The 26,478-nt window shown below is 41.3% G+C and overlaps 3 protein-coding genes across 3 annotated transcripts; 2 read left to right on the top strand and 1 right to left on the bottom strand.

The window, feature by feature from the left end:
• The first annotated feature begins 4,103 nt into the window (after positions 1-4,103).
• Positions 4,104-10,017, top strand: LOC139638194 (glutathione synthetase-like). Its single transcript, XM_071512241.1, has 9 exons — positions 4,104-4,235; positions 4,549-4,694; positions 5,152-5,227; positions 6,718-6,857; positions 7,191-7,307; positions 7,725-7,805; positions 7,969-8,046; positions 8,345-8,411; positions 9,811-10,017. The coding sequence occupies exons 1-9, from the start codon at positions 4,116-4,118 to the stop codon at positions 10,015-10,017; spliced, it is 1,032 nt and encodes a 343-aa protein (XP_071368342.1). The 5' UTR covers positions 4,104-4,115.
• A 2,245-nt stretch (positions 10,018-12,262) lies between these two features.
• jam2a (junctional adhesion molecule 2a) lies at positions 12,263-20,544 on the top strand. Its single transcript, XM_071512242.1, has 9 exons — positions 12,263-12,322; positions 12,461-12,571; positions 14,260-14,409; positions 14,574-14,761; positions 15,046-15,148; positions 15,980-16,087; positions 16,220-16,232; positions 18,985-19,018; positions 19,335-20,544. The coding sequence occupies exons 2-9, from the start codon at positions 12,478-12,480 to the stop codon at positions 19,371-19,373; spliced, it is 729 nt and encodes a 242-aa protein (XP_071368343.1). The 5' UTR covers positions 12,263-12,322; positions 12,461-12,477; the 3' UTR covers positions 19,374-20,544.
• A 1,503-nt stretch (positions 20,545-22,047) lies between these two features.
• On the bottom strand, positions 22,048-24,797 carry atp5pf (ATP synthase peripheral stalk subunit F6). Its single transcript, XM_071512243.1, has 4 exons — positions 24,733-24,797; positions 23,913-24,083; positions 23,246-23,370; positions 22,048-22,147 (listed from the first exon to the last, which is right to left on the bottom strand). Exons 2-4 carry the CDS (start codon positions 24,080-24,082, stop codon positions 22,119-22,121), a joined length of 324 nt encoding a protein of 107 aa, XP_071368344.1. The 5' UTR covers position 24,083; positions 24,733-24,797; the 3' UTR covers positions 22,048-22,118.
• Between the last annotated feature and the right edge of the window lie 1,681 nt (positions 24,798-26,478).

Below are 26,478 nucleotides of genomic sequence, written 5' to 3'. Positions count from 1 at the left end.
TGTACCATGTCAAGTGTTATATGTCATCCTGTTGTTTGTTCATTGTCTGCCCTTGTTATCCCTGTTTCAATCATTGTTGTATCTGTAAAATCACTGCTGTTTTGTTTTTGCACCAAGAAAAAAAAAAAAGAAATGAATATGATGCACAGACAAGAGAAACTTTGTCAACCGGCACAGAATCAGTGGAAAAGTACATAAACATTGGGACGAAATAAAGTGTGCAAACTGTAGATTCCAAAAAAAAAAGAAAAAAAAAAGAAAGGTGACCTGTGTAGTGTTTACAGTTTTACAGTACAGTTTTCTGAATGCTTAAACACTAACAGTTTCTTGAAGCACCATCTCTGAAACCATTACAGTTTTTTCTGATTGCTTAGGCCCTATCTTTGAAACTATAGGCTATTTTTGTAAAACTCTACACATTAACCACCAAACCTTACACCAACCCAGCAAAACATTATACATCTCTTGCAAAAGCAAACAATTCTTGCAAAACTCTTCAAACTCTTTTAAAAAATTGGGTTTTTGCGTCAATACAGTACACACAAACCATCATTTGAATAAACACACGAAGCACCAACTACACACTGATAGTATAAATGAAAAACACTTGTGGCTTTTGCTTTTTCTGTGTGCAGGGCATAGCAGTTTGCAATAAAGTTTTGTCATACATGTAGTAAACACGCATACACACAATGCAATATGGTGGACATTGAAAGTGATATATGGGTTGGACTCGACACCTTCCAAAGAATCTAGGAACACAAGAATTTTCAGTCTACGACACACGGTTCAGAAGTTATTGGCCAAAATGTAAGGTTGCTTGTTATAGCGCCACCATCTGGCCAATGTGCATGGGCTGCCTTGCCTGAGTAGCGGTGCGCCTTAGGAGCCCACCTGCCAAATATGGTTGCTGTAGGACTTACAGTTTCTGAGCTGCAGATACTTTTAGCGGAGAAAAAGAAATAAAGAAGGAAGAAGAATTCCAGCAAATACAAAAGGGTTCCAGCACTACGTGCTGCAGCTTCTTCTTTTAAAGAGTGGTGCAAAACTGCCTTCATTGACCAGAATTTGCAGTCCCTAGAGTGTAGGGACTATGAGTTGCATACAGTGAACTAGTCAAACTTGTTAAGTTACTCAGACTACTTATGTGGGAGGCTCACATCTCTGTTAGTCCATTTACTGGAGACTGAAGGCAGAGCTGTAATGGCAACAAATGAAATTCTACGAGGGTTGATGATAAATCCTGAGAGATTGAAGGATTTGGCTACTGAAGCAAAAGAATTTGCTCTTCAACATGGGGTTTTATTTCGGACCAATGAGACACCCAATTCGTCAGAGGTAAGGTTCTTATTTACAAATAAGTGATTCAGAGTGACACCAGGTCAGGTGATGTCCAAAGATGTCTCTGCTTATTTTTCTCAAGCAATGTTTGATAACACTTGCTTTTACAGTCACATACTGCCTATTTACCAGGTAAATACATTGTAAGAATAGTACATTTCCAAGTAATTACAGCTATAATGTATTGAATGAAAATCAAATCACAACTGAATGACTTACAGATTTTTCTGAATGCTTAGGCACTATCGTTGAAACTATAGGCTATTTTTGCAAAGCTCTACACACTAACCACCAAACCTTACACCAAACCAGCAAAACATTATACATCTCTTGCAAAAGCAAACAATTCTTGCAAAACTCTTCAAACTCTTTTAAAAAATTGGGTTTTTGCGTCAATACAGTTCACACAAACAAAATCATTTGAATAAGCACACGAAGCACCAACTACGCACTGATAGTATAAATGAAAAACACTTGTGGCTTTTGCTTTTTCTGTGTGCAGGGCATAGCAGTTCGCAATAAGGTTTTGTCATACATGTAGTAAACACACATACACACAGGTATCCAAATGTGTCAAATATGGATGTGTATTCCAAACATAACACACTATAAATACAAATAAGGGGAAAAAGTTTTTTGTTTTTTTTCTCAAAATGTTCTACAGTAACACTCCTCAAACAACAAAAACACAGTAGAAGAAAACAAAAACATTTGTGCTAGAAACAGAACAGAACAGATAAAAATATCTATCTGGCCATAAGTTTACAGTGTTGCTAGAAGTGTGTAAATTGCAAACTGAGTGTAAAGCAGTGATTTGTGTTTACACAAATGTTTTTGTTTTCTTCTACTGCGCTTTTGTTGTTTGAGGAGTGTTACTGTAGAACATTTTGAGAAAAAAAGAGTTTGAAGAGTTTTGCAAGAATTGTTTGCTTTTGCAAGAGATGTATAATGTTTTGCTGGTTTGGTGTAAGGTTTTGTGGTTAATGTGTAGAGTTTTACAAAAATAGCCTATAGTTTCAAAGATAGTGCCTAAGCAATCAGAAAAAACTGTAATCTGTGTATCGTATGTAGGTCCCAAAATGCCCAATCTCTCTCTTTAAAGTCCCACTGAAACGGAGGTTAGGGCGTCTTTAGCTTCTGTACTGTGACGTATTTCCCAGTGAAACGGAATATTTGAGCGGTGTACAGTTACAAGAGGGATTTAAATCAAATCCTTCGCATTTGATTGGACCGCTAAACAGTGGGCGGGGCTAGAGTTTAGCGCGGTACAGAGCTACAGAGAGAAACGGAGCTACAGAGGACTATTGGCTCCACACACACCAGGTTGAAGAATGATTGATGGGTGGATGTCATGATATTATTGGTTGAAATTGGTTGGTTCATGCTTAGTAAGCACACAGCATATTTTGTTTTACAGGAAGAAAACATGATTGGATTTTGATATAAGAATACAAAGAAATAGATTTTTTGTATTTTTTTTTGGCATATATTGTTAAATAGGTGCACAGTATGACTGGGGATGTGATCTAAAAGGGTTAAAAATGCATTTTTCATTTCATCTCGACTTTAAATGTAGAGGGGAACCTTCAACTAAATGATTACAACAATTCTTATCATGGAAAAACATCGCAGATGTTGTATAGTTGCATTTTTTTTTGCTTAATTATTTGTTTTTGTGTGCAAACACACATTTTTTTTTGTCAACATTTGAGTGTTGCGGATTTCTAGAAATTACGCTCTTATTCTGAAAAAAATAGTACCGGAGGTCTTATTCTTATTTCAGCTGGCGGAACACAGCCGGGGAACGACTTCCTGAGTTGTCTTCTGGGGCGCACGCACGCCGCACGCAAATCCGCTGTTAGCGTGAGGGAGCCATTCGGCATCATCATTTACTCTCTGGGAATTGCAAAAAATAACGGAGAACCCGCGACTACATTACATTAAGAGCGACGACGGGAAGGAACGTAATTTCTTTTGGGCTGATCTACTTTTCTTTAGAGAAAAGATGATTTAGAAAAAAAAGTTAAATGCTACATTTTCGTTCAAATTATAGAATTTTCTGAATTAGGCTACCATGAAGACGTAACTGCCATACACTGCCACATCCACGCACATAAGATGAACACAGTTCAATATGAATTAATTAGCATAGGCATACATGAAAGTTCGATGTATAGGCCTACATATCTAAGATCAATCAACACAATGCCTAATACTAGCTCATATTGACTCTGCAAAAGACTTTTGCACAGTCCTGTATATCAATGTAAACGCCGCAGAACGGAGTTTGGATGGACTCAGTTCTGTCCGGTGATGACAAAGCTGGTGTTCAGCTGTGTGTCAGAAACTGCAGCTTGAAAGTTGAATCCATTCAAGTTCTGTGGTTTCAACCTATAGAGCAGTGCAACAAGTCTGTCTGCCCTGTGATCTAGTGTTGATTTGCTCTTTGAAGTTTTGTATAATAGTATATACACTGGCAATATTGTTTCAGTTTTGCTCGCATGACAAAAAGGTTTTATTAGTTAAATAAATAGGTAATTTATTACAGAAAATCAGCTGTCGTTTGTATAGGTTTCGATATGAAAGGCATTTTTACAACTTTATTTTCAAAACCAAAACTATACATGGAGGAAGTCCTTAAATGGCCTTCTTTTCATTGGCTTGATGTTTCACTTTGAATCAAAAGTGAACGTAGCCTATATAAGGATGCTAATTAGTTCTAGTTTCAGTATCTTTTCGGCGCATTTTGCTGGGTGGGAATGGCTACAGATGAAATGCTACAAGGGTTGATGAGAAATCCTGAGAGACTGAAGGCTTTGGCGAAGGAAGCAAAAGAATTTGCTCTTCAACATGGGGTTGTGATGAGGACCGTGGAGACACCCGATTCATCTGAGGTAAGGTTTGTCGTGAGTGATTCATAGTGACACCAAGTCAGGTCAATATGTCCAAAGATGTTTCTGCTTATTCTTGTTTATAACAGTGGTGGTACTTGAGAGTGCTGATAAAAACCTGATGTCCACTGTTAAAAATAAATTATATTTAAAAAAAACATAGATGCTGAAAAAAACCCAATACACCAGTGTCAATTTCCTCTCCTTTTGGGACGAAACTCTTCAGTTCTTGAACAATTATAATGCACTGATGCGATGCTCGTCATGTTTTTGGCTGTAAAGGCAGTGGTGAAATACATGTGTGCTGTGGTTTCAGGTGGTGACCTACGCTCCATTCACACTCTTCCCCACGCCTGTGCCCAAAGCTGTGTTCCACCAGGCTCTGGCAGTGCAGACTCACTTCAACACGCTGGTGGACAAGATCAGCCAGGACCCAGGCTTTCTGGAGGAGGCTCTCGCTAGGTAGGCTACTAGAGAGGGAATGATGATGTCAGGACTATCTTGGACATGGATTAGCCTTGAAGGTCTTGACTGTGAAGTCTGCCTTTTCCATTAGTCTCCGTGCAAATTCCGGCCAGTGGAGGCAGTTTTGCATCACACAGGACTGAAAAAATGCACAGCCACAACATAGTGTGCAGGTAAAACTTCTATAGAATCAGAGATGATGTATACGGAGGACACAAAACGAAGCGGTTGCAATATAGAAGGATCTTTTTTTGGTGTGTGAGAGTGTAGTGCAAAATTGTGTTCACTGGCCAGAATGTGCATCGGGTCTAATAGAAAAAGGATAACAGTCAACGAGACCCTTTATGCTTTTTATGTTTTGCCAAATTTAATTTATATTGAGATTTAACAGAAATCGATTCCAACAGCGACGGAATGAAAAAAGTGCATAATATGATGTTTTTCCACTTCACAGTACTGTCCAGGCGGACGACTTCACAGCTAAGCTGTTTGACATTTACAGACAAGTTCAGCGAGAAGGCAGGACTCAGGTAGGAGTAACATATATGATTTTTTTAAGACTGTGACTGGAATGTGAAAGTACTGGTCACATAGTATTTTCAGTAGCCATAGAAAAAAAGTGAAGAGTGAAAATTGCATATTTCACTATGACATGCACTGGTAGTATTTTCTCAGGATGCACTATGTCAGCACTACGGGCCATAAGTGTGTGCCATGTTATTTTCACTATGGCATTATTCTTCAGATGCTTCGCCAATAGTAAAAGCCTCTTAAAGCCACAGTGTCGCAGGCGATACCAAAATATCATGTTGTCTTTGAAACATTATTGTGTCTCAATAGTTTGAGCTAGAGAGATGCATTTTTTGCACCTGAAACTACAGATTCTCAGCTACCTGGCAAGCCCAATATAGCCTAGTATATGTGGTCATTTAGATTTCATTTCGAAAGTAATGCGTAATGTTTTAAAAAAAAATATATGGACAGGTCGCTACGCTGGTTGGCACATGGACTTAGCCCTATCCTTTATCAGTCGATTGTAAGGCGTGTTTCCTGTGATAACGCAGCGGCTGCATCATCTCCTTATGGGAAATGTAAAGATGCCGCCGAGGTCATGATGTTCCTTTTTAGCTGAATGCACGTTTCTCAAGATCCGGACACCATGTTTTCCGTGCGTAATGATGCGCGGCAGCAGTTATATCTTGGAAGCCAATGATTCACACAGTAACCAATAACCATATATATATTCAGTGTAAAATGGAGGATGATTACCGACATGCTTCATTGCTCCTCCCTCGCTGTTTAAAAGCGGCCCTCTCCCCCTCCCGTTCCTGAAAACAATTCTTGTAATTGCAGAATCGATGAAGCGAGCGAGTAAACTTGTTCAACTAGCAAACTTGCTACCTACCCCTTCACTTGTCATTGTGGGGCATGTAACATGTTCAGCGGGAGAAAACCTGGCAAAGTGATAACCGATAACTGGTAACCGGCGTCATTTCTCCGTTGGTAGCTTAGCTAGTAGCCTTTATGCATGGTCCTTCGTGAGGTTTGTCCTTTGGGCCTTCCGTAGTCCAGCAGCTTTGCTGTGGTTTATTTACAAATGTGTTGCGGTTTCTGTCACCCTCTAGTGGTTGGAAAACCACTTAGTGCAGCTTTAATTAGATTATTCGCCATTTTTTATTTTTTATTTTAATTTTTTAAACTTGTTAAACTAGTAAACTTGCCTACCACTTCACTTGGACATGTAACCTTCAATGGGAGAAAGTTCTGGCAAAGCTGGTAGCTGGCAAGACTTCTCAGCAGGTAGGCTACGTTTAGCTTAGCTGTTCGCATTTATTCTTCCAGTTGTCCTTCGTATGCCTCTGTATTCCAGTGGCTTTGCTGTGTGTTATATACAAATGTGTTACAGTTCCCGTCGCCCTCTAATGGTCAGAAAAATCGCTGGCCACAACCCGCAACTTGCGTCTGTTTTTCTTTTTTGTGAGATTTGGAATTGCATGTGAATTCTGTTTATTCTTTCCAGTCCATTGTGTTGGGTGTGAACCGGTCCGACTACATGCCAAACCAGAGAGAGGATGGGACTTGTTCTCTGAAGCAGATGGAGATCAACACAATCTCAGCTGGTAGTTTTGGTGTCACTGGCCTCCTCCCTGTGGTCCACAGGTACTCTAGGATGTGCTTTTGTAGAAGTGGTTTGGTACTACTGGTTGGCAATTTGTTGAAATTTAACCAAGGGGATGATGAGCAGATAAAGTGTATCTTTCTATTACATTTACCTCAAATATTCAGCTATTACGATGCATTAAATTTCTGTTTACAAAAGGGAATGCCGTCCCCTCATTCTCCATCAATTCACCCGGTGTACTACACTCTTGTGTCATCAGTGGGGTTTGATTTCCATTTATACTAGTGGTAGAGATAAGGAACCAAACTCCATACTGTGGGCTGTCCAATCTCATGCAAAACTGAATGGTAAAATGTTGTGTTTCCCATCAGGCACATCCTGAGGTTGGTTGGCCTGCTGGAGGAGAGCCAGCATGTTCCCGACAACAACACGCTTGCTGCAGTAGTCAGAGCATTAGCCAAGGCCTGGGAGCTCTATGGACAACAGAAGTAAGTGTAGTGATGGTACAGAGCAACATATCTGACACCAGTGTATCAAAATTGTTCAGAAAGGTTGAACATCTCATAGCTATGAAGTATTGTAGGCTTCAGCTGATAACATGGTATGGGGAGGCTCACATTAAAATAGACCAAGTCTAAGTCTCTAAGTTGATGATTTCCTGATTTGATGATTTCATGATGATGTCTTTGTTTGTTTTTCTTGATTTCTAGAAGTGATACATTTAATGTGCTATGTATGGCTGCATTTTATCAGGCCAAAGTAATTTCTTTTTTCTAATTATTCAATTTTGATGTGCATGTACAGTAGGAAATGCATTACCTAACTAAACCCGATTGATTGCTTCATTGACTAAATGATAATGTAATGTAACAAACATGTTTTTAAACTTGATTCTCTCTCTTCAGGGCAGTATTTATGTTTCTGGTTGAGGATGTCCAAATTAGCAAACTTAGTCATCGTTGCATTGAGAATGAACTTTGGAAAAGGTAAGGGCAATGGATTTTAAATGTTAAGTTGTTGTACCTGGCAACTTGTTAATAGAATTAGGGATTGAACCAGCCCTTCTTACAACTTATTCTGAACAGCAACAGTATATAAGAACATTTTAGACTTAGGATAAGGAAAGCAACTTTTCTTCTTTCTGTGCAGAGACATTCCTGTTATACGAAGAAAGTTTGAGGATGTGGTAAAAACAGGATATCTTAACGGGGACAAAAAAATGTTTGTGTGAGTATGCTTTTATTTTAACAGCTGTGAAAAATACATAATTGAATTACAAATGGGAGGGAGCTAAGATTGCGGTATAGAGATGGCTAAATCAGAACCTGTTTGCTGGTCACCCACTACCAACACATTCTTTCGCAGAGCAACTGGTCACAGGTTTTGAGCCTTACAGCAATGTTTTCTAACCATTCCGTCATCCTATAACATCTGACACTTCTTTTAAACCTGCTGAGGTTTAAAAGAAATGTAACCCTAACCCTAACCACTTCCTTCACTCCTTCCTCTCTCTCTCTCTCTGCAGAGATGGGCTGGAGGTAGCTGTTGTGTACTACCGTTATGGCTACGTGCCAAACAACTACAAAGAACAGGTCAGATATAATTTTAATATTCACCAATATTTGTGTCACATTAACAGTTATGTTGTTTTATGTATTTACTGGTCATGATTTTGGGACAGTCAACTGATGAGCTTTCATAAACTGCGGTTTATTAATAAAAAGTAGCTAGCTGTGTGCATAGATAGGATCATCTGCTTGTTTAGATTGCATGTGTCAAACACAATTTGGGCAGCCACAAATTGTGATCCAGCCTGCCTATAAAACCCGGTTGTCAATTAATTTTGGCCTTCCTAGTCTAGGCCAGAAGATTATCTGAGATGGGGGTCATTGGGTTCACCGTTTTAGGCAAAAATCCATCAATGAAAAAGGGATTTTGCATTATGGGGAGTAGTAAAATTATGTTATAGAGCTCAGGTCATTGCCAAAATAAAGGAAATACCAGCATAAACAAACACCATCTGAGAGGCAATTGGCAGCTGAGCTCCAAGTGAAAGAGCTGGGACCTGTTTGACTGGACATTGAAATACAGTAATTTCCTGAGGATGCTGTCTGTGAAGAAAACAATTGCTGATGACAATACAGATATCAACAAAATCATCACTCAATGAGAAATTTGCATCTCAGACAAAAGAGCAAACTGCTTGTACAAATGATGATATCTTTTAGCTTTTTGGTGATGCTGTTTGATGTTATTTTATTGATGCTAGTGAATACTGAAGTGAAGAATGAGAAACAAGAGGCACTTGAAACATAACCGGTTATGCTAATGAGGTGGATTGGGAGAGAGATGGTAATTGCGATCGTAAACATTTTCCAAGGAAATGTTTTGCATGCATTTATTTTCAGAAGCAAGTAGATTCCTTTATGAAAACAGAGAATGTAAGAATTCCATGACTTTGGGGACCACTGAATTTAATGATAATAATATTTGCGTGGCATTCCAGATCTTTTCAATGAAGTTCTGTGGTATTATTTTTAAATATATTCAACACACATTGAATAACTGCAATAATGTATCACAGCTGACATTCTTATAGTTTCTGCAGTTCTAAATATAAGACTACCACATAAGTTCACTGATAAGGTCTGAATTATCATATAAAACCTTTTTTCTCATTTAATTTTCTTTCTCCCAGAACAGTGTCACAGCACAGCAACATTTAACAAGTCATAGTTTCCAATTCGTTTTAAATATTTGCAAGATGCCTGGTTTTATTGATTTGTATCATGACAACTGTGATCTCTGCTTGCATACTGTAAGATTCAAAACAACTGCCAACCCTTAATTACTGATTTGCTGTAACTGTTGCTTAATTAGTAGTCTTAAGTATTTTTAATTTCCTTCCTTCATTCCTTCCTTCCTTCCTTCCTTCCTTCCTATCAATTCAACTATGGATCATTTCTGACATATAATTCATGTTTGGTGTAGACTTGGGAAGCCCGCCTGCTGATGGAGCGCTCTCTGGCTGTGAAGTGTCCAGACATCGGCACCCATCTGGCTGGAACCAAGAAGGTCCAACAGGAACTGGCCCGACCCGGAGTTCTGGAGAGGTTCTTCCCCGACCAGCCCCAAGTGGTGGAGCAGATCAGAGCCACCTTCGCTGGCCAATACACTCTAGACATGGTAAGGGAATGACACATACTGCACAGGTGCTTCACCTGGTGGAAAGGCCTCTTTAGCAACATTTACAACACACAACACCATCTTGGTAAGGAAAAAAACAGAATCTTGAAAAGTACTTCCATATATAAAATAAGCTCTTTGAAATGTATTTCCATGTAACTTAAAATTCCAATTTGAACTCCCAATTGGCAGGTCCATATCTTAATAAACATACAGTTTATGTTTATATACATATTCCTGGGGAAAACACTGATGCTGTTCCAGTCTGTGCTCAAACACATCCTCTGGTGTGTTTTGCCAGTGGTCATTTTAATGCGTTTGTCACAGAAATAGAATGAGCATAATTTGACTGAATGTAATTTTGGATTCAACATCAAATACCCAAAGGTAAACAAGTAGCACATACATTCATCCTTTAGAGAGACAATGCTCCTCGGAGGGTGTTGAGGAACACGCCGCCAAGGCCGCGGCAATAATCCTGTTACACTGGTACAAATTAACACATGGCAAAGTGACGGCAAGAGAGAGAGAGTGTCGGGAGGGAGAGTCTACATTTTTCATTCACTTAACGCACAAGTTTGAGGGAGAGAAACTGGTGGAAATTGAGCCAACTTCGGTAAAAGCTTTTCATGTAAAAAAAGAAGGAAAAAAAACTTGCATGACTGCATGATGCTGCATTTGGAAAATATAATCTCTATTCTATAGGCTGTTATTTAAATACCAAAAGGGGATCTTGCTTATATTTTACCTTGGTTTTGGGCATTAAGGTTCCAGTGAACTTTGGGTCTGATTGCAACCTCCATGCTGGGTTTTTATGGCCATCCAACATGGCTGCCTTCCTGTTCTATTCCATCCACACTTCCGGTTCCTCCCTGCTGCCCTTTGTCTCAGCCTGGCCTCCATTCTTGCAGCCCTGCCCTTCACAAGGGGGGAAACGGCTGAAGTTCCTAGTCATTCAATAACAATAAACTCACACAGGATGTAGAATGACAAACAGGAACCCAGCGAGCTGACGGTAACTTTGTAAATGTGACACACATCGAAGAATGATTGCCATTGATGACAGTTCCTAAGTCATGTATTTGAGTTTTACGTTAGCAAAATGACATCAGACCTATTTTTAAGTTTATAATTGTGAGATTTTAATCTGTGTATTTACAGAGACAATGGCAGGAAAAATAAATAGTGTGTGTGTGTGTGTGTGTGTGTGTGCTGGTGGGGGGGGGGGGGGGGGTCGTTAGGTCAGTGCTTTTTGCTTTTAAGAGGAGTGTAGAGGCTGACGAAGGCTCTCTCTCCTGCGACAACCTCACTACGCCAATTTAGAAGTTTCTTCACATCTTCGATATTCACTTCCAAGTTTTTCGTAGCCCTTAATGTGCTAAGTGAGGACCCATGAGGTCCATTCAACATTTATTATGTAATTTCAAAGATGCACGGTGTTCCATCTGAAAATCTAGGTTTTTTTCTCATTTAAGTCGTGTAAAACTTACTTTTGGGAGATGTTAGGTTTTCAAACAGCAGTGAGCATTTGTCACTTGTGTGTGTGTGTGTGTGTGTGTGTGTGTGTGTGTGTGTGTGTGTGTGTGTGTGTGTGTGTGTGTGTGTGTGTGTGTGTGTGTCCAATCTACTCCCTCCTCGGATGGGCCGCTCCCATGGATGACCTGCAGAGAACAACAGGAAGACCAAACAATAATCCGACCCCTGAACCAATCAGCTCTCAGGAAAGGCTCCGGCTTCCCGTTCCTGTTTGGATATCAGTGACAGGCAGGCGGCGGAGACACGGACAGGGACAGGGACCCGTCTGCCCCTCTTTCCTAAAGCCGTCCATACATCATCCACCTCCGGTTAATCTAGGCAAGATGGTTGGCGACCTTGCCCTAACCTAACCTTAAACAGCCATACGGCGGGCTGCTCCTTAACGTAGGATTAAAGCAGGAGGGGAGGGGGGGGGGTAATCCCGCCTTTACCTCAGATCTGACCGAGAAAGCCTCAGTCTGCTGTGTCCGCCTCAGAGTAAAGCGAGGCGGACCGAAGACGGCCATTAAGCATTCTCCTCTTGCAGTTGGCGGGCAACATGAAGCACTTTACCAATTCACCTTGCCCCCTAATGGATGACAAGCGATATTACGTCCTGAACTGCTCTCACCCCTCTTTCTCTTTTCTTTTTTTTCTCTCTCCTGTGCTCTCGCCTCCTCTTTTCTTGTTTCTCTTCCTCTTGACTCCCCCACCCCTCCACCTCCATCCCTACCAGGTTCCCCTTCTGTTCCTGTTACTGTGTCGAGCAACAGACACAAGGTGGAGGTGCGCGAGTATTCAGGTGAGGGAGAAAGTTCTGATGCTTCTGTCAAATTCTCAATGGTACAATAAGCTTTTAAAGTCAAACAGACCCAGCAGTAAAAAAGTCCCATGTGTATAAGTCATCAGTCGAATTCCCTCTCTCTGTTCTCCCAACCAGATGCGGTGCTGTCCTGCATGTTCCGCACAGAGAGAGACCAGAACCCGCGCATCGAGTGGAAGAAGAAGGGGAAAGACGTTTCCTTTGTTTACTATGACGGACAATTCAGAGGTGAGGAAAGCCGTGGCCACCTCTCTTTATCCCTCTGAGTCAACAGCCCCGGGTCACAAAGTTGGTCCAGCATTTGGTTTAATCTGCTTGGAGTGCCAGATGGGTGGGGTTTGCCACACAGGACACTTGGCCGTGCCTGTAAGAGAAAACCGCACCAAAATATGGCGAGAAAGCAATGCTTATATTGGTTTATAAAAGGTTCAAGATATTGGACCATCCCTACTATTGCACAATTCATGTTTCAAAAGTGTAATGGCTTAAAATCCTTCTTTAAGTCTCCTACCTTTCATCTACATCTCTCCTTCATGAGTAATGTGAGGTTAATGGGTGAAATAAATAATGAATCATAGCTTTAACCTGGTCGGTCTAATTAATGGAAAGCACAGTTAAGTCTGAATATTTTTTCACATATAAAGAAAAGATCCACTGGAGCACACACAGTTTAGCCTTTTATGGAAGGTGCAAAGACTTAACGTTTCAATGCTACTGCATCTCCATCAGAGTCAAGAATGGACAGAGATAGTAGTGACACTATATAGCTGTCCTAATCATCAACAGCTGAGGAGAAGGGGCAGTGCACACAGTTTGCCACTCAGCAACCTGCACCACTAATCAGTCTAGAAGAAGCCATACTAGTAACCATATACACAAAGGTAAAGCATAACAATACATGTCAACAAAGAATAAATATGCATCATCATCCATAAAATACAAATAGAGGAAGAGATATTTTTAAAAGCCAGAAACACCAACAAGTCCATCTATAAGAAACATGACAGGTTTAGTTCTTCACCCCAGAATTTCAAGGATGCTGCAGAGTACACCACCGTTACCCCTTATAGATAGTCAGATCAAGGATATTTATTTTGTGAGTATCAAAGTCCATAGTAAAAGATAAATAGTCAAATATACAAATATGTCAAGACTTAAAAATCCCTCTTTGACCCGTCTCCTCCCCTTCATTGACAACTCATGACTGAAGGGGAAATGAATACAGAATCACAGCTTTCCCCTCATCAGGCTAGTTCTTTGAAAGAGCTGATGGCCCTAATGTGTTGTAATTTGTGTGATATGAAATAAATGCTGGTATGAAGCAACACCGCTCTGAAACTAACCCCTGCAGCTTGAAATCTATTCTTGGAAACCACCACAAAGAACACAACTTTGCTTTTTTTTTTCTGTTGTAGCATTGCTTATTCATTGCTGCTGTGTGAAAACCTTGTAAGTCCAAATTTTGGTGACTTTCACATTTTAACTTCAGTTGAAGGATTACATGCTCCTCTGTAGGTTGAGGAAATTATCTGACCTCTTGGGATTTAGGGTTAGGCTTAGTATAGGGTTAGGTTTAAGGGTTAGGGTTACCCATTGGATAAATTTAATAATACATGGTGGTTAATCTGAAAACAATATTAGAACAAATTGCATTGGAACAAGAACAGAATGTCAAATTATTGCGCTCAGTAAGCATTATTGTTGCTTACATTTCATGTGACACCTCAACCTTCTCTAAAATGTATCCTAAAGGTTAGAGGAGCGGGCTAGTGATGAGGAGGCTGCTGGTTTGAGTCCCTGAATGGGCTGGGTAAAGACAGGATTAAAGAACTGTCTCACGAACACCACAACGCCATTCTGTCTGTCATTCAAGACATTTTCTTCTCCTCATACTGACCTTCTGTCCTCTCTCCCAGGTCCCTTTGAAGGGCGGGCGTCCATCGACGGGGCGACAGTGACGCTGCGCAGGGTGACCCAGAAGGACGCGGGGGAGTACCGCTGTGAGATCAGTGCTCCCTTCGACTCGGTCAGCCTGGGAGAGACCAACGTCACGCTCAAAGTCCTGGGTACGACCCGCAAAGACTCTGTGAAGAACGAGGGCTGAAATGTCAAGAGCATAGATTTGAGACAAACTAAAAAAAACTACAGTCTCTGCCACTGCTATGTGACAAACCCACACATCTGTCACCTAAGTTGATTGTATTTCTCTCTTCTTTTTACCCTCCCCCAGTGCCCCCACAAACCCCGTTGTGTGAAATCCCCAGTTCGGCGGTGACGGGCTCAGTGGTGCAGCTGCGCTGTAGGGACCAGCAGAGCATCCCCCCCGCCACGTACTCCTGGTACAAGGACAAAGAGCCCATCAGCCCCCCGCGCCACGCCAACGCCACCTATCAAATCAACGCACACACCGGAGTGCTGGTGAGAGAGAGAGTGGGAGGGGAGGGGAGGGGAGGGGAAGGGAAGGAAGGAGTGTGTAGAGAAGAGAAGATAGAGATGCTTCTGCTGGGTTTTGGTGTGTGAAGGAATGTGTTGAAGGTGCTCTTTGGTTTGCGGTTACTTCATGGAAAAAGAAAGCGTTCCACGGCATTCTTCAGGCAAACATTTTAAAAAAACATAATTCCATGGATAGTACAGAAGAATAAAAAACAACCAACCCCTCACGTATGTTTCCATCTCTTCTTCCTTCTGTTTGTCTCCTGCAGGAGTTTAAGGCGGTAGCCAAAGAGGACACCGGTCAGTACAGCTGTCTGGCCTCTAACGGGGTGGGACCGTCCAAGATGTGTGAGGGCAACCGCATGACGATAGGTAAGTGCGCGTGCGTGTGTGCCTGTCCACATTTTATCTTCCCTCTTGCCCCACACCTTTCAACACGGGAGAAAATCAGGGATGCAGTGGAGGGGAAAAACTTCTTTTACCCACCTTCTAAATTATGAAATGGAGTGTACTCACTTTTATAGGCTGATAAAAAGCTTTGCTATGAATTGAATGGTTTTATTCCAAAATGCTATATATACTATATATATATATATATACATTTGGGGACCAAAATGTTTTCTGCTTCAGATTAAAAAAAGAAACAAATGATTACATCCTCTAAAGTATCACTATTTTGTGTCTAAAGGTTGACAGCTTTACTTTCATGCCAGCAATCATTTTGGTGTTTGGAGTAGGTGTCATATTTTCCAAACAGTGAATATCTCACTTTGGAGTGAAAGTCATAAATTCACAGAAAATATTATAGTAACTGGGATCAGACTGAGGTAGGTTGCATGAAGAAAAAAAATGTTGTTTTAAAATATTGTCTTTTGTTTCTGTTGATGTCGATGCTTGTTCACCTTATGATGACAAGGCTGGACTGGAGTTCAAAGTTTCCCCACTTTCTTTTTTATTTACCGCTCCATCACTGCCATCACTGGAGTCAATGCCCCCTTTATCTCCCTGTATGATGGATTGAAATGTATCTCCCTGCACTCAATAGCACAAATCCAATCACATGAAACAGGAAAAGGGGTGTTTCTCTCCATCTGTCTTCCTCCTCGTTATGAAAAAACGATCATAACTCAGTCTCGCCTTTCCCACCTGTCTCACCCCACCACCCCTCCCTCCTCCTTCTTCCCTCCTCCCTCCCACTTCCAGAGGACATTAATGTTGCGGCCGTGGCGGCGGCGGTGGTGGTGGTTTGTCTGTTGGTCGCCATCTGTGGATGTGGGGGATACCTCTTGCACCGGAACGGGTTCTTCAGCCGTGAGTTTTATCCGATAGATACAGTGTCTGCTTACATATTGCATGAACAGGATTTTGCTTTTTTACCTTCTTGAAAAAGTGACGTTCCTCCTCCTTTCTCTTCCATTGTCCTCCCAACCCATCCATCAACAGGGCACAGAGGAAGGTAAGAGCTCTGTGATTACATTAACATTGATGTGAACCAACACAGGAGCACGCTAATATTGTATACAGTGCAGTGTGGTTGGCCGAGGGGTGGGGGAGGGGGGGTTGTTGTTGCACATTAGACTGCGTGTCTGCGTCTGTGTGCTGAGTCAGGACTGTATAGAGTGACAGCTGTGTGTGTGTGTGTGTGTGTGTGTGGGGTTGAGCCACAGCAGCGCCTGTGTTTCTACTCATCAGTGATGGGCGCCAACAGATGCACAAACCTTGGGAAAGGGTTTTTTTTTTTTATGTCATTTCCGACCAGATGCACATCTGTTGAAGTCCCATCAAAATTAAGCCACACAGATGGAGGAACAATACCGACAATCAAAGAAGGAGAAATATTCTCTACTCCGCTAGATTAGTACATAATTATGTAATAATTATTGGCTGTTAATCAGTAAGGAACAAAATATTGGCAGTAGAAAGAATTACAGGCAATTACACAGATGGGACGGGTAATTTGAAATGGATTACTTGGAGATGGAAAGGATTCAAGAATGAGAAGTTGGTCGCCTAAGGAGGGGTGGGGTGGGGGGGTGGTGGTGGAGTGGACCAATGTACACTGCATTTACAGACAGCTCCTAATATAACTGCCTGTTCTACAAAAACACAAGAGTGGGCGTTATGATGCTTTGATGCCAGACTGGCTATTAAGCCAGAAAACGCAGAGAGATAAATGTGTGTCCTCATGCGACTTCTCTAACTTGCTTGACTTTAAGTTATTAGATTATTGTCTTATTATTGGGCAGCATTAGATGCAGAGTCATTGTGGAACTCTCCTTGAAGCCGATGCAAAAGCTCTTTGTCTAGGTTAAAGTCTGACGCTTATCCCACTGAGCTAACTGGAGCTGTCAGTGTCAACTTCCTATTTATAGAACAGGCTTCTTCACAAAGACTCGGAGACAATGCGACATGATTTCTGATGCACCAATAGTAGGCACACGTTAATAGAGTAGGAACACAGATCTAGGATGTAGCTCTGCCTTTAGTAGAGTGAATGGAATGGTCAAGGGGATCTTAGGGGGATGACTGTCATCACCCTAGACACTGACCAGGGTTCAGTTTTAGCTTTTCCTCAGATATGACAGTGGCTAGGGAAGAGACAGGGAATCTGTGCAAAAGCAACTGTGCAGCAGGTTGGGCTGGTTGTCACTGAGACTTTAGGTGCCTGCAAAAACCACTGAGTTCACTCCTGTTGAAATGTCCTTGAGCAAAACACTGAACCACCTTAGCTGTCCCACCACTCTAATGCCTCTGGTGAAATGTGTACAGATAAATGTGTCTCAGAGAAACAACTTCCTTATTACGCAGAGTGTAACATGACACTTGAAGTGCTTAGTCATTTAGCTAACCTTACCTACTCTTATAAACTTTATTTATAGAGAACTATTCGAAACAGTTGCAGTGCTTCACAGAACAGCAGAGGAAAACAATAAAAACAACCAAACCTTAACAGTAATAATAAAATAAACAAATAATAAAAAAAACAATCGACAAGAAAATGATACGAGAGAGAAAATGATGATGAGAGAATGATAACATAAAAAATAAGGAAAAGCAAGTTTATAAATGTATGTTTTTAGGATTGAATGAAAGAAGACACAAAAGAAGCTGTTTTTTATGGGAACATATAGCAGTGTATCGTCTGCATAGCTATGGAGGGGGATATATTACGAATGATGTTACCTGAAACAAAATGTAGATAGAGAACAATAAGGGACTTAAGATCGAACCTTGGGGAACACCAGACGTAGATGAAGAGGATGAAGATGCTTTCCCCATAACCAGACCAAAGACCCGCTGGTAAGATATGAGCGTAACCACTTGAGAACGGTTATGGAAGGTTCAGTGTCTTGCTCAAGGACACTTCAGCAGGACATAGGCAGCTGCTGGGATCGAACTTGCGAGAGACCTTCCAGGTTACAGCGGCCTCTTGCGCAATCGAAAAAAAATATGAATTAATATGTAGGGGTTTTGAATTGCTGCATGTGATTGGCTCACCACTTGACCCGCTCACCCCGACATTTCGATTGGCTCTGACCAGAATTCTCCTGCATCATGATTCATGATTGGCTGCATGGTCTGCACAGCGTCACCGTTAGTAACCCCCATAAGAAGCATGGTGTGCAGTGTGAATCCTAATCAAGCCCCGTTATTGAACCTTTTTTTTGAAGTCATCAAAACTGACCATTGACCCCTACAGGTCATTTTGGATCTCCCAGTGTCATGGTGCAGCCCACATCAGCAGCCAAACCCTGCACAGAACTGAGGACATGTGAGTGTGACGCTTAGACAGGCCACCGGACAGATGAGGTGCAAAGAGACAGACAAGCGAAGGAGTAGTTAGATAGTGACTGCCTTGAGAAGATGTTGTCTCTGTGTGTGTGTTTGTGTGTGTGAGCGGGTACATTTGTGCCTGTGTCCTGAACTGGAACTGGGACTGTTGGGTTTATCGAATGTCCCGTCTCGAACACTGAACTACAATTTCCTCACGCATCACTCTCTCCAGCTTAATACTGTTCCGCTCAGCCGTTCAGGGTTCAGAGAAGCAGGCTTTCGTCTTTACCCAATGGGAGGGTTGCCATGTATGATGTGCATTATTTATACAGGGCAAGATATGACTCAGGATACAGCTGTCCGCCTCGTGTTTCTTCTCTTCTTTGTGCTGGTGTCAAACTGTCTGATGCGCTTATGATGTCTTTGTCTTTCAGGTCCAATGTCAACTACATCCCTCCACCCCAAGAAGTGAGTGGTTGTTTTTTTTACTCTCTCCCTCTCTGTATCTCCTCCTTTCCTCTCCCTCTGTCTCTCTTTCATGTTCCTTGATGGACACTGAGCGGTGACACAAGCAAAACGCTGACTTAAGCATGAGCGGCTCACACATTACCTAATGAACGTTGCTGCGTTTCTGATTGAAATCATAACACTGTCACCCCAAGCCATTATTGAGAACCATAATTCTGGAAATGATTGCGAGATTGCAAACTGTGGTAAGTTTTAGACTGGAATACGATTCAATGCAAATACTGATGAAATATCTCTCTCTGTTTCTCTCCCGCAGCCCCAGGATTTCAAACACACCCAGTCTTTCATGCTCTGAGAAGCTGGCCTTCCTTTGAAAATATATCACGCTTGTGATAAGGTGCCAACACTGGATTCTTGTTTTTTTCTGGACTCATAAGGAGCTCTTCTTTGCCCAGTGCAGACACAACACTAATTTCAATCTTTTTTCCTCTACCACTCCTTCGGATGGGTAGCGACAAACAATTCTGCAAGGCTTCTTATCCTCTTGCTTTGTGGTGTGGGCAGCTCCTGCCATTGACGTGTTCTGTTCATATGGGATTAAGTACAGTTACATGGCACTCTGCTCCCCCCTGGTGGTGAGATGTTGAAATTCCACTTGATCATTTCTGGATGGTCCAGGGAGTACAGCAGGGACGGGCAGCCGTGTGCCATGGAGGGTTGAGAGTCTGCAGGTTTTTATTCCAACCTAAGACAAACCAGGAGGTTTCACTGATTAGCACATCTTCTTCCAGAGAGGAGGAACTGATCAGTGAAATCACCTGCTGTCGCGCTTGGTTGGAAGGAATTGTGCATGTCTCGGCCGTCCATAGCACACAGTTGCCTATCGCTCAACTAGAGGTTTCTACACACTTTGCTTGTTTCCTCCCTCTGCAGGCCAAATGTATTAACTACCTATGTGTTCTTTTACCAAAGACTGACCGTTTCATTTAGGGGAATTATACTCATAAACTTTGATTATACTATGTGATACAAGGGGAACAGCCATTCTCTGTGAGTGTCATTACCTTAAAGCCATAGGGAAAAGCATCTCAGTTGCATAGCAGTTTTCAAATCTACTCACAAACAAATGCCGTTTACCTCAGTATCAGCCATCTGCCAATGTTTTGTCCTCTATTACACTGGGGCGCGGTTTCCCACGACCACATCGCCACTGAGATCGTCAGGCCGTGATCTTGGCACCAACATGCAATTAGGGAAACCCAGTCCAGGAGAAAAGGAAGCCACTCTAGCCGATTGAGACCAACCCCATTCCGCCCTAACGTGCCTGCATGGTCTTTTTATATACCTTGTGCCTTTTTAATTTGTCTGTCATATTTATCTATGGATCACTGTTTTTTGTAAAGAATTTGCCTTACTTTTTCTGTCTTTATATTTTTGTGCCACTGTTTATCAATGTTTATCAAATGGAGTGTCTGTTTTTAGACAGTGTGTGAATGGATTGTTGAGAGTTTTATTTGAATGATGTATCAGTAATAAAAGGTTTTCTATTAAAAAACATTGGGCCTTCCTTTATTGTGATCATTATTACAGCACCAGTAACAAACTGAGAAGCAGTTATCATTAGTATGACCCCGCCTGTCAATCTGATTAAGTAGAGTAATGATTAATTGCACTAAATCAATCAGATCAAGCAGGCTACTGACAGTCAATGACAGTTGTGTCACAAGTTAATTGGCCGTTTCATAGGGCTCTAAAGCAGACATAATAAATTGTTATGGCCTAATTCTTGCTTTTCAACTATGAACTGTGTCTGTTTCATGTGCACATCATCACACACATTTCCAAATGCTGAAACATATCAAAACACCATCTGTTGACAACTCCCAACAGGTAAGACTCTTAAGCTCTCTTCCCACAGAAGTAGTTAACATATGAATTTGAGGTGCACAAGAGTCAGGGTTCAACCTTTGAATAAATGTTACACTGTTAAATATCTGTTGTTGAGTGAGTGCCTGTATAACTAAGCTGATGAAAGAGCAAGTTCTTAAGTAACACAGGCCTCTGCTCTCTCTCACCTCAAAGGGAATGTTTTTTTTTTTTTTTAATCCTCCAGTTACTAGGACCGAGGGATTCAAACCAGCCGCCCCAAATCCACAAATGCATTTAGGTCCTGTGTTGACAACAGCATCACACCATAAATTGTTCTCGTTGGCTATCAAAACATACTCTGAATGAGTGGATATGGGGATTTAACCCGTAAACTCAATGCCCTAATGTAGCTTATAGCTCTCCATTGTTATCAAACTCAGTTATGTTGCTGCTTGTCACAATGAGCTATTGTTGGTACATTTCCGGAGCTTGACCTCACAATCTGTAAGACTTGTGTAGCTATCAGGTTAAATGAGCTGAATACATTAACCTGGTGTCCCATTCAACCCTGATTCCACTAGGTGAATGTTATTAACTACCAGCTAGACTAGAAAACCAGCAGGGCTGTGGGACCAGGATTGAGAACTACTGATTTATACTAAGCCTCACCATGCCACTCAGGGTTACTGGACATTCTGGACACTACATAACATGACACTTGGTGGAGTATTATGGCCTCATTCATGGAAATAAACTTGGATTCTTCAATTTGATCTAAAAAATAATGTTCAAATTGTGGGAATACTGCATTAATAAAAGGTAGAACTAAATAAATGGGAGTGCAACTCCCATCCAACAATTACAGGTTGCCTCAGGAATTCAAACACACATAAATGACCATTTTCCTGCAAATTATGTTACTATGGAGATGAAGTCGAAGTATTTTTTATAACAGAGGCACCAGCTAATATTAGGTGCTCATGCAAGCCGTTTCAGCATGCTGTCGTCTGGGCACAAACCTCTGATCTGTGCCGCATTTAGAAAGGTGTGTGAGCGGCCTCGCCAAATGATTGGGTAAGATGAGAAGATTGGATTTTGTCACCAGACTGTACGGTCACAATCAGGGTGGAGCAGCTCGATTGACAACCAGTCCGTCACTGTTCAATCCAATATCATTTTATTAAATACAACATATTGGTGACAGGTAGGAGACATACAACATGGATAGCATTTACTTCGCCACTTCGTCAAGCTTGGGCTCTGAAAGGAAAAAAAAGAAAAGAGGAATATGAGTGACAGTTGGTGGCAACACTTTCCAGTGAGCCTAGAATTAACACAAACTACTGAGGGCAAGAGATTTTGAAACAAATCATCTCTGAACACAATATAATAATAACTATATTTGCACAGTGCTTTTCTTAAATGTTACAAAGTGCAATGAGATTAGAGTTGAAATCCAGACAAAGACTGGAGCAATTTATAGCAACTAGCTGGTAGCAGCTTCATCAAAAAACAGTGTGAAGCTCAGACACAGCCAGCCCATGGACCGCTTTCAATCAGAACAAGGAAATCATCTTGCTTTGAGCTGTCTCGCCATCTCCACTCTATTTATAGACACTGCAGTGCCTAAACAAAGACCTGAATCACAGTGCATCACTCCAATGGCAAAGAAGTACATATTTATAAAGGGGAACTGTGAAATCAAGTGAAAACAAAGAATCACTGAAAGTCACTTAATTAAAAAAAAAAGAAAAAAGAAAAAAGAAAAAAAGGAGGGCATGGTATTACAAGCACATCCAGTTGTAGAGGATTCCAACACTTGCTGATAAAACTGCATGACATAAGAACAATAGTTGATTTGAATGTCCATGATCAACTGGGACTTGTGTAATTATGAAATGTTTTATCTGGGCCTTTCATTCCTCAATCTACCAGTAAGCCAAGGTCAATGTTAAACCCTTGGCTCTAAAAATAGGATTATAAATGTGTTTGGATGTGTCAGTTTCGAATCGATAATTATTTCAATAATCAATTTCAATAATTCCTTTACCTCTCTAATTTTACAGTCTTTCGATAAAAAGGTACATTTCGACTACTTTGTTTTTTGCAGCCAAAAAAGTGAGTAGGCTGGCTAAAAAAGCTCATTTACTGCAACCAGGGGAAATAAGTGCATCTCTGATCTGGAGGCATTTTCTGCCCCTTGCACTCTGGAGAGGAAATTAAGCTCAGCTCTCCATGTTGTCATGCTGCTCAGGTTTGTCTGTCGTTTTAATTGCAAATAATAAGGAACAGACACAAACAGGAGGGGGGGGGGACATGTGTAATCTAAGTCACTTTCTACAACTTTCGGCCACTGACCAGGGAATTTGAAGTTGGGGAACTTGGTGAGGTCTCCTCCGCCGTATAGTCTTTGCAGTTTGGCCATCTCTTCAGACACGTTCTTCTGGTAGGCAGGGCCTGCATCCACGATGCCACCTGAGGACCTGCGAGGAGACATACAGCGTCAAATGATGAGAGAGAGACAGGGGTGATGGTGATGATGAGGGAGGAAGAGAAAAGGAGATGCCATATTTGGACTCCAAACACACTATCGATCAGACATGACATCTGAGCCAAATATCTGGAGGTTATCCTGGACAGAGCAAGGTTACCTGTTTGGACTGGCCTGAGGAGAGTTTTACTACTTTACCCACTAATAGTTATGGGTAGGATTTGGGCAGAGGAAGCTGATGACCTCAAGTTCGGTGCCCAACAAAACAAAGCTGAAGAACTAAAATTCACTTCTCTGGTAAACGCAATCCTTCAGATTCAAGAGTCAGTTTTCAACCAGACTGATGTATCACAGTGTCAGACTATAGGACTATTGGGCTTGAGACTAGGAAGAGAGTAAGTGATAGTCCGTGCTAGCACATATGACCTGCAACACTGGGGTACAACTGCATTCAAACTGCTGGGGTTATTACACACTTATATCTTAGGTATTATATCACAATTGTCATTATAAGTCATCATGGTGGCTACTGACTTGCTCTTGGTGTTGTAGTCGCGGATCTTGTCCAGGAACAGTTTCTGGACAGGGTCGAGGTCCTTGGCCCGGTTGAAGAGGACAGCAGAAATGCCGATGTTCCTGCGCAGTGTCACGGTGACCGCGGAGCGCAGCAGGGAGGACAGCTGGAATAACCGGTGCAGTGCCATGCTGCCAGAGGATGACAGACTGTTAGTTTCTCATCAGCAAGCTGTGCTGCAGGCAGTGCATCATACTGGTGGGAGATGCAGAGTCTGACGTCCAGTGTATTTAGGGGCAGAGTACTTCACCCAGTTATTTACTTGGTGTTTAAACATTTTAGTCGTATTCTGCTCTGAAAATCCTGGTTAACTACAACTATACAGCCTACAAGACAACACTTTGGTTACAGGAGTTTAGCTAACTTTTTAAGGTAGCTACCGTCGTTTCATGTAGACCTACCTCGTACTAAACACTAAATGCAGTGATACTTTAACGACTTTATTACCATTCAAGTTAGAAACTGAAGCCAAACACTGCAATTACAGACCAACGTTACACAAGGTCACCATTTGATTTTGGCAACATAACGTCCGAAGCTAACTGCTAGCTAACTGTTAGCTTTCTTCATCTAACTTGACACAACAACCGCTAGCAAGCTAGGCTAACATTAGCAGTCCTGATTAGGCCCTCAGATCATATCCTCTGTCATTTGTTGAGCTTCGATAAACCATCATTTATTAACTACTGAAATGCACAAGTAATCTTTTGTGTCTGCAATAATGGAAAATATGACAAAGTCCAATATTTATTCGCGTTTGTATTAAATCGCACTACTCACCTTGGATTTGACACTTACAGCTCAGATCTAAATGCGAAGGACCGCGGTGGATTGTGGGAATGGTGTGAGAATGGGAGGTGTTCAGGGACATCAAAGTGTAACTTCCTTTGCGCAGCGCTGCGCAGCTCTGTCTTTCGACTAGATATACTGTATAATGATATAATACTTCAGTGCTTTTAACCCGTACCCTAACCCTAACCCAAGGCTGTGATCCATAATGGTTTTTTTTTCCAGAGTTTGAGAATCAGTTTACCAACCTTTATATTTTATTTGCGGAATAGTTTGTCCTCCAATTTAGGTTGACATAAATGTTACTTAATTTATAGTAGGCCTACACACAATAGCAACTAGTATCAAACCTTTGTAAGTTATAGGGTAGTGTTTTTAAGGGAAAAACACATTTTTATGTCAATATTTGCGGTTGTTTGCCTTGATGATCACTGACTGAAGTTCACTGTACAGTATATCTACCTTTATATTTACCCCTGGATCACTGGTTATCACAGCAGTACAATAGTTTTTATTTTGACTTCATTTTCAAATTGGAGAGCAATTATAGTTTAGTTTCTATTTTTCAGAAATGTTACTTTTAGCTTTTATTTTATGTAGTTTCAGTTTAGCATTTTGACTGTCATGAATGTGTCCTGAGTTGCCATTCATGTGTCTAGCATTAAAAAAGGAAGGCACAAGTATACATACTGTAGCTGGAGAATTATCATAGGCATTTCAGATTATGTACCGACGTGATGTTAGTACATGGCCTTTACTCATTTTAACAGGAAGATGGATTGTATTTCTTTTTTATTTCACTTTACTAAAATGATGCATCATGCTTAGTTGTAGATTTAGTCAGCATAAAACCTTGGTTTGCTTTCAGTTTAGTGCATCTGAAATGTGTGTGAAAACACCTAAACACCTCAGACTCAAAATAACTGATCCCTCTCAAGACAGTGATCCAAATAACCGTACTCAATATGATTTGTAGGGGGGCAGCAGAGTTGTGTATTAAGTTCAATCCTCTGTCAGCAAGCATCCACAGTGCTTAAGTGTCTTTGAGCAAGACACTGACTCCAGTGACTGACCAGCTCCAGGACTGCTGCTCTGTAGCTGAGCCTGACCTTTGACCTCTCTACATAGAGAGGGAAACAAAACGAACACGATCTCCTTACAGGGATCAATAAAGTATGAGATTATAATCAAGCTGTTTGATACTGGAGTTAAGTGTAGTCAGGAAAACAAAGTCATCTGAAGTATTAACTGCTTGGTTATATATATTTTATATATTTAATATGTCTTAGCCCGGCAAAAGCCATATCTTGCAAAGCCTTTACCAGACAGAAACTCTACAGCAGAACTAATTCAGCGGTGTGGGAGGTGGGGATAATGTACTGTAATTGCATCGTCCATATTATATACCAATGATTACCTTACATAGACTTAGATGCCTGGAGAAGAGGTGGGTGTGTTCCAGGCGCTTGCAAATTGCAAACCACTGATCAAAAACACATTACGCTGCATCACTTTGCCGACATATCTACTATTTGGCCTTCTACCCTATTTATCTTTGTTTTCTGTAACCTGAAACACATTAAGAGGACACTGCATCTGTATGTACATTCAAAACTTTATTATGGAATACAGTGTAGAAAGCGTTTTCCCAGTCAATGCAAATGGCCTGCACAATATTACACAGTGGAGAAAAATAAACCATAAGCCACAGAAAAAAAAAAAAAGATAGAAAGAAAA

This window comes from Centroberyx affinis, unplaced genomic scaffold (assembly GCF_046629955.1).
Source record: "Centroberyx affinis isolate AG114_WGS23_722 - 3 ecotype Tasmania unplaced genomic scaffold, CSIRO-AGI_Caff_v1 ptg006185l_1, whole genome shotgun sequence".
In the NCBI taxonomy this organism is placed as follows: Eukaryota; Metazoa; Chordata; class Actinopteri; order Beryciformes; family Berycidae; genus Centroberyx; species Centroberyx affinis.
This window is presented reverse-complemented; position numbering and strand designations above follow the sequence as displayed.